Below are 8791 nucleotides of genomic sequence, written 5' to 3'. Positions count from 1 at the left end.
CTCTCCTCTCCTCTCCTCTCCTCTCCTCTCACTTTCCCTTTCCCTTTCCCTTTCCTCAACTATACATGACCTGCACAAGAAGCATTACAGTTTATGAAGTGGTCTTTGTATTATCTGACTAGGGAATGTGTCTTGGCACATCACCAATGAAAGTTAGTGACGCACATGATTTTTTTTTTCTTTTTCCAGTACAGCAAATAGAAGAAAGGCCAGGAACCACTTTCTTTAACAAGTATTCCAAACAGAGCAGTGCTAGCAGGTACCTGGAACAACTACATTTTCTAGTATAGTATTGTTAAGAAACAATGCCATCTTGTGAGTTTATGCAACAGCTGATGAGAGAAACTCCATGGAAAAATGCAGCTCTTTGAAATGCAATATTAGGAAGGAAGGGGCAATCCTGATACCAGTTTTTATTTTAAATTGCTGAAGTGCTTGTTCTTGTTGACTTATCACTATCTTTCATATTGCTGTATACTTGGAAAGAGTAATTGTTGTACAAAATATTAATGTCACCATATCACACTCAATTTTAATTGACTATTTATATATAGGTTTATTTATATATGGGTTTATACAGTGAAACGCAGTAGCTTGGAAATTTTACTCTGTTTTTCCTACTACATTTTTGCACAACTTGGCCACTGTTAAAAAATGCTACAGACATCCCTATAAGTCTGAAGACCTTGTAGTTTCAAAATGACATGTTCTGAAGGTCAGCTGAGTTATATTCATTTGAATGACCAACATCCTGAAAAATGTCACTGGTGGGAAAATGCAAAACAGAAGAGTACAAGTTGCTCAGCTTCAACTGCTGTATTTGGTGAGGTGCCTGGCTACCCTCTGGAGCCAATTGTAAGTTTGATGTCTGCCTCTTTAGAGATGAACTGTGCCCATCAGTTCTCTTTACAGAGCTTTATCCTTTGGCTAAAGGGTAGCAATGTTTGTTAGCCTCAGACACAATCTAATTAAGATTTGATCCAGAAATTTTAAGGAAGAAGATTCCAAACACAGTAACTGTCCCTAGATCCAGTCAATTTTCTACATCTTGCCAATATAATCTCATTGCAGCATGTCCACTCAGACAAAGGCAAGTTATCGAATTAGATACATTTATTTCATAATATATATTTTCAGTCAATGGCTGAGAAGGTAAATACTGTTTTCAAAATTTCGATCTTGTGTCCTTAAGCACAATGTTACAAGTCAGGTAATGATGTTATTCTCTCAGTTTACTGAAATGAGGTTGTGCTTACCCTAAGAATGCCTGTGAGTTGGCATGCTAACCAACTCCTCACAGTATCCAACTCTGTAGAAGAAAATATATGCAATTTGCTTCTGTTTTCCTCTGTTCCCCTCCAGTATTTTGCATAATAGGGAGCATACATTTTCTCTGATACTATCGCCCTGAGTTACATTTATTGTGCTAATGTTTTGTGTAAATGAATATATAAAAATATTAGAATAGTCTGTGAGACTTGCATTATTTTTCAGCAATTCTGAGCATTATAGAACCGTATGCTTGTGTTCTGTGATAAATGCTCAAAGCTACAATGAATAGTAAATCTGTAATGAATAGTTAAATTCAAAGTATGTCACCAGGAATGTGCCTGTAGAAACTCTCAGAAAATATTTATAAATTAAGTTTCCAGTTTAACAGTGCAGTTAGCTAGAGCGTAAGAGAAAAGAGTAATCAAAGTTAAGCTCCTAAGTGTATTTTTCCTATGGTCAGGCACCAATTTAAATATATGCACAGCTTAAACTGTACATATATATATGCACAGTTAAACGAGATTTTGTGTTAGTATTAACATTGTTGAGATGAGAAAAAGCAATATTTGTTATTATCACTCATGAGCTTCCTAATGGCTTCTCTTATGGTAATACTTCCCATGTACAAGATATTTATCTTCACTGAGTTTTGCCCTATTACAAAACATGATTTATAAAATATTTCCTGAGTGCAATATACTAACCTCATATTTTTCAGTGCTGTTGATTGTGATCATATTTGCTATCCATTGATTTTGCCGTTTTCCTGAATCTTGCCAGATATTTTTAACGGTATCCTCAGGGTGCTCTCGAAGCCCCACCATCAATGTTGCATTAATTTGACCGATCCAATAATAAAACTTAATCTAGGACAAAAATGTCTGATTATTCCAGGGAAGCACTGTGACAAAAGACAGATTACCAGGACTATACATCAAAATACCTGGCAAATATGTTCTTTTCCAGTTGGAAGGAAAGCATGGCTCCTTAAAGTTGCAGAGGAGGATCCCATTTCAGAAGGCCATGAGAGGAAATAAGCTAGTAAGAAGAATCAAAAACGTTAAGTAGTTTGGAAAAAAAAAAAAAAAAAAAAAAGTAGAACAGGGATAAACACACAGGTACAAATTACTAACAAAAGACGAGACATTTTTTCCTCAGAAAGGATTCACACCACAATCGCAACCATTGGGTGCAGAGCTTTTGTTCATATTAAATATTGACACAGCACTTCTCTTTATGTTTCAGACGAAATATCAAGTAGGCTTTCAAAATTTTTATGTGTAGATAGACTGAACACTCAGTTAATAAATGCCAATTTTTTGAACAAAGCTAAGATTTGCTTAGTAAGCTAGTTGAAGAACTCGAATCACAATTATTAAGGATATTGCATATTTTTTGCATTAAAAAGAGCAACCATTGTCATCAATAAGACAGATTTATTAAAACAGGCAGCATTGCTTGGGAAAATGAAATTAAATATGGGCCTGGGTTGGGATTGTACAGGAAAATACCTTGTTACAGAGTGGAGATTTTGTCCTCCCCATACAAAGGGCTTGCTGTCCATGCTACCCGTAAATACTGAACTTTTTTCTTTTAGTTTTCTAAATCAAATGTATCTGAGACTTACATGCAAAAATCAGGTTTCATCTGCCACAGGATTAACCTAACATAGATGGGACAGAAATGGTGATTTTCTTAAAACTTCTTTGAAAGTAATTCTGCATTTTAACTCTGCAGATTAACTCAGATTTCAATGAGTAAAAAACCAGCTCTTTAGAATAGTTTCATCAGCTTGTCCAGGTATGTTATCAGTGAAAATAAGAACCAAAAGGAGAAAGAGAAAGCTAAAGAAAACCAGTTGGGTTCTAGTAAATGATTACGTAAATCTTCAAGGGCATTACATCTGCCTCATGAACTTTGCTCTTTGTGTTAATGTGCACACAATTACTTATCATGAGGGCAGATATCACTGCCTTTAATATCATGCAATAGGACTCAATTGTTGCCATACAATGCCTTTTCTGTTTTTTAAGTTAAAAAAAAAAAAGTAAAAGTAAAAAAAAAAAGGTTTTTTTTTAAGTTAAAAAAAAAAAAAAAAGCTATAGCTCAGTATAGCTCAGCAGTAGGAAAAGGTTATGAGTTACTATAAGGAGATAAATGACCATTAGAACTTACACAAATTTGGCTGCAATTCAGTTTAGACATGGCAGACATAATGTTGACTGAACTCACAGGACCAGTGGACAGGAATATATGGGTGATCTCTTTCCCTCTGACTGAGCAGCTTTGCAAGCTCTGTACTAAACACTTGAAGTTGTTGGTTCTCACTCTTGTGCTAGTTTTGAATGCCTACCTAAGCCATCTCTTCCGCCTTTCTCTCTCCTCACAAGTTCTTAGCAAAATGAGTGTGTCCTTCATTGGATTTAGGCAAGAAGATTTAAAGCTCTTTGTTACCTCTTGAAAGACTGCTATATGCTACTAAACAAAATATAATGCCCTAGAATCTGCAGCTAGAGCAAGACTATATTGCCTGGTTGCTTAATTTGACCCTATCCTAGAGTTCATTATATTTTTATTCCACAGTATTTGTATTTTATCTGCTTTTTGATATTATTGTTTTAAAGACAAAATGTTTCACTGCTTTCATACTTGAGATTAAAACCTAACGCTGTCAAAATGTCCTGGATAGTAGCTCTGTTTTTTGCAATAATATTAGTTTAACTCAGCACTCCTCAAAAAGATTCTTATTTTCAGAAGCATAGCATACACATTAGCAAAGAGTGAAAGTGTTAGAAGTACATTGCATGGGTGAAGCTTCATGATCGTGGAATATCATGAAAGTTTTCTGCTATAGAATGAGGACTTGTGGGAATATATTATATATATTGTAAATGAAAAACTTTACAATTTTTTTGCAGTGACTATTTCATCCAGCCCACATTTCTACTGTGATAGAGAATGCCCATCTAATTCTTTCCTTCCTTCCTTGCTTTCTTACAACACTGGTTCTGTAAAGTGGAAAAGGTGCACTGCAGCTTTAAAAACAGACAAACAGAACAAATGTTGAGTCAGCTTAAAAAAAAAGGGTCAAGAAATTCTTGTACTAGGGAAAGAAGAAAACAAGTTTTAGAAAATAAGGTTAACTTGGAGATTGGACAAGCATAAGACAGGATGTATGGGGACAATTAATTGCCTAGCTGAGGGACAATCTTTGATGCAAAGTGGAAATGTAATAACATTGAGAGAGAAACTGGCTCACACACGCTATTAAAGCTCTTCCAATTCCCAGATCCAAAGTCACCTTCTCTCCACCAAAAATATATGGAATAGTAATATTATTCACAGATAATTGACATGTATACTCTGGGCATTCAAGCCAATCCAAGAAGAGATGTAAATAGATCTCAAACAGGAGGATCCAGTTCTCACTTCCACAGTTTGCAGCTATCAAGACAGAAATTATAACCACATATCTCCAAAACAGGCCGAGCTGACTGATGGAGAGTCAATGCATATTGACATAAGTCTTGATGGCTCATTCTTTATTTCTCAAAGAGCGGCTTTACAGATCTTTTTTTCTGGGGATATGGGCGATTGCAATTACAGTTGTGTAAAAGCCCCGACATCTCTCCATTTTATCTCAAAAACAGGTGGCTGAATTCACCTGAACTATCAAGAAATTTGAGTACAAAAAATAGACACACACATAATATACATTATATAAGTTCGTGCTTCCTTCAAAGGACTTGAAGATTCTTACCAGTGTCATTCCCAGTACGGTCGGAGTAAGGTGGCCCCAAACCAGATCGGCCATTTCTTCTAATCCATCCAGGTTGTAAATTCAGTTCAGGAAAGGTTTGGCACAAGTCAGTTTCAAAGTCACACTTTTCAGAGGAAGAATCTTAAAAAACAACAACAATAAAACTGTGTAAGAATGCTTTGACTTACTGGGTATATGTTCAGATTAGGAGCCTGGTCCCCAAAAGCCCATAGGGCCTAATAGCAGAGAGGTGAGGCTCTTGTCATCTGCCATGCTACAAAGTTTACCAGGGCTTATTCTGCTTGATAATCGGCTACCTTAACACAAAACACACTCACCAGAGAAAACATGCAGTGCTCAGAGTAACACATGCTACAACACATGCTTTCCTCCCTCTTTGCCTTCCCACTGGCTTGTTCTTCTAGAGAGCATAGTCTAATATGGTGGGTAAGAACTGTTTCTCCTGCCCTCTCATATTTCCCCCTTGGGTGACAGAGTTTAGAAAAAGGGTGCAAAATGTGTGCTCCCAGCAATGGATCCAGCCTGGTGGAACAGTTCTTCCAAGGAAAGGGAGAGGGACAGCAGGTTTTTTTCACCTCCATCCTAAACAGCAGGGAACTATACCAAGATTGTCTTCAGATTTCATGCACTGTGTCACCTTTTAGTTCATCTGTTTTTCCCCTGATGTTGAGGAGAAGAGCAGGCTGAGACTCTGCTTTCCAATTAGTATTTCTGTTTAAATGGTTTAAATGTGAGACCTAGAGACTCTTTGTGCTTCCTCCCAAATTAGTGCTCACCTCAAGCCTGCTGACAACACTTTCGGACTATTCTATATTCTAGGTTAGATTGCCACAGTTCACTGATCTTTTTAAATAAAATTGCAACTGCTACGTTTATAGTCACGCTATGATGTCCAATTTCATGGCTTTCATATTCACAACAACTTACTGCAACAGTTAATTATAAGGCAAGAAAGGGGAAAAACATAATTCATGAAAGCATTTAAGACTCAAGTTAATGTGCAGATTGGCTGATTCATCAGCCAACTTTTTACTGCTGTTTTTATTCTTTAGCTCTTTAAGTGATTGAAAAGCACATCAACGGTTCATCAAAAACAAGTACTGCTGGAGCACCTCATGTTACATAAAACACCTAAAATATGTTCAATAATTTCACAGGAATGTTCTCATGGTTAGAAAAAAAAAAACAATTTAAAATCAACAAGTACAGAGTAATAAGCACAGTTTCTTTTTACATTTAAAACCTTAATCATTCATGATTACGTTTTAAAGGATAGAGTCATTTTCACAGAACATCTATCTTGAAAGCAATTCAATATAACTTTTTTTCTGAAATACAGATTTACAAAAAAAAAAAAGTTATTGCTTTGAAAGAGAGAGGGCAGAAGAAAAAAAAAAGGGGGGGGTTTCTAGACCTTTTTGCAGAATTTCTTGCAAAGAAAACAAATATTTAAAGTCTACATCTCAAAGTGACTGTAGTGACACTGCTTTCCTCATACTGTGAGCAAAGCACAAACCGACCTCGTCACTCACAAGTGCAAAATGGCATTGAAAGAGTCATCTGAAATTCCATCCCTGAAAACAACAACTTGTTAAAAAATGAAAACAATAACTTGGCAAAAATATTCAAAACAACACTCTGATTCTTTGCAACTGAGAACTAAATTCCTTACTCATGTGATCCAGACCATAAACCAAAGCAATCCTAGAATCCACAACTTACATTCAAAGCCCAATTTGACACCTAATGCTCAACTTCAATTTAAATACAACATTATTTGGTATTAAGTTTTGTTGCATTGCCCACTGGCAACAATTTATGCAAACAAATATCTTACCATTATTTTCTATTTTTGTCCTATTTTCATAGAGAGCATTGTTTTGTAGCACTATATTGCTTATGGTGTAAATGCTTATACTTTATGGTGTAAAAAGCCTTCATAAAAATTAACAGAAGAGTGCATATTGCATATCTTGCCGCTCATTCTGCAAACATAGTAGAAATTGCTTTATGGAAACCTGCCCAGAGGAAAAGTTTGTAGTGAAACCAAGACCAAACACAAGGAGACTTTCAAGCCTATGCAGTAAAATATCACATACAACTGTAAATTTTGCAAGTGATAGAAGATACATTAAACTTAGATGTATTAGTAAGACACAAGAGATAGAACAGTTGTAGTTTTCAGCCAGTGGCATCATCCTTTTCTACCTGGTTATATTTTAGTTAGCATAATAAAATTATGAAAGTAAGAGAAAAACAGATCAAGTATGCTAGAGTTGATTTTAGGCTCCTGTACCAGACATATATATTTGTCTTTTTTAGATTAAACCAAGAGTCATATTGGCGCAAGCAGAACTCCAGGCATCTTGACACACATTTGCAATATGAGGGGCACAAAGTTAAGTTGCTGCTGTTTCTCCAAGTTTTCCACCGAATGCACTGATCACAAACACACTGATSAACTGAATATAATCATCACATTATTGGTCTAATTAGGCTTTTTCAGAGTCAGAAAACATACAGATCATCTAAAGATTGCTTGTACTTAAATGTGAAGCTAAAACCCAAAATAGCAAATACAGTATCTTTCTTTGTTGCATGTTGAATGAGAGAAGCTGTCTAATGCTTTAGCTAAAATTATGAGTTTGATTTAGCTAAAATTATGAGTTTTTATACTTCAGAAAAAGGATACACCAAAGAGCAGAACTATTTTATGCATCATATGGAATCATTTGCAAAGTATGTTTATATTATGAGAATAGTAGCTTTCCGGTGCAAGTTAATTCAGACAAGTTCAAGTGCACTCTCAAATTCTCTAAGGTAAGTGGAAACTAACATATTTACAGCATCTCAATGTTGCAAAGATTAATCAAGGGCTATCAATTCAGAATTCAGAAATTTTAGAAAATCAGATGGAGAAGAGGGTAAGAAAGATTTTCGTAGTACTTTTCTAACATGAAATTTCCCCTCCAAATCTCACTCCTCCCAGGTTCAAACTGCATCGCACTTAAGATGAAACCCACTGCTACTCACATTTTTTTGCATCACTGCTGCCTCCRCACTGGTTAGCAAAAACGCACAATTCTCCAGAAGGAGCAGGGGAGCCATCACACTGGAATTCAGTTCCTGAAGCTGRCCGAATATTCACAGGAGCAAAGCCACATAGCACACAGACGAACACCAACTGGTTCATTGGCTATACCACCATCCAAGTTTTCACTTGGAAAAGATTTACTTGAATTATCTACTATTTGTCATGAAGCATCCTGGAAAAAGCAGCATTCACACGTATCACTTGGAAACACGTCGCTTAGAATCACACGTTCAGAATTTGCAGCTTAAATGAAACATGGCTTCTGTGACGCTGCAACTTTAAACCCAGTGTGTCTTTAGATAATAATTAACTGAATTTTAACGCAGTTTTATGACTTAGAAGATGGCACTTGCTATGCAAGTTAAGTATATATCATTACCTTTGGATTGAGTTTACTGCCTTAAAGCATGCAAACATATTTGATAAGAAAATTACAAGATAACACAGTATGATTACGGAGTGACCAATATTCATAAACATCTTTCTTCTCAGAGGGAACTGGCAAAATGCTTTAAAAAAAATGAAAAAAAACTTTGTGCATCAGATGCAAAAGAGATAATAAATTTTACATTTATTTTGCATGAAATTGATTGGATTTGAGTGATCAAAGTAAAGAAGGAGAATTTCACAACCCACACATATCT

General features: G+C 35.8%; 1 protein-coding gene across 1 annotated transcript in view; it reads right to left on the bottom strand.

The window, feature by feature from the left end:
- Positions 1-8246, bottom strand: part of MALRD1 (MAM and LDL receptor class A domain containing 1) — a 224639-nt gene extending 216393 nt beyond the window's left edge. Inside the window, exons 1-4 of the mRNA XM_026039361.1 lie at positions 8087-8246; positions 5033-5173; positions 2216-2310; positions 1977-2138 (exon numbers count right to left, since the gene is read on the bottom strand). Coding sequence (XP_025895146.1) covers positions 1977-2138; positions 2216-2310; positions 5033-5173; positions 8087-8246 — 558 coding nt within the window. The remainder of the gene's footprint in view (positions 1-1976; positions 2139-2215; positions 2311-5032; positions 5174-8086) is intronic.
- Positions 8247-8791: the final 545 nt, after the last annotated feature.

Source organism: Nothoprocta perdicaria, unplaced genomic scaffold (genome assembly GCF_003342845.1).
Source record: "Nothoprocta perdicaria isolate Ctin4 unplaced genomic scaffold, notPer1 scaffold_23, whole genome shotgun sequence".
NCBI classification, from domain to species: Eukaryota; Metazoa; Chordata; class Aves; order Tinamiformes; family Tinamidae; genus Nothoprocta; species Nothoprocta perdicaria.
Note: the sequence above shows the minus strand (reverse complement) of the source record. Positions and strands in the feature narration are given on the sequence as shown.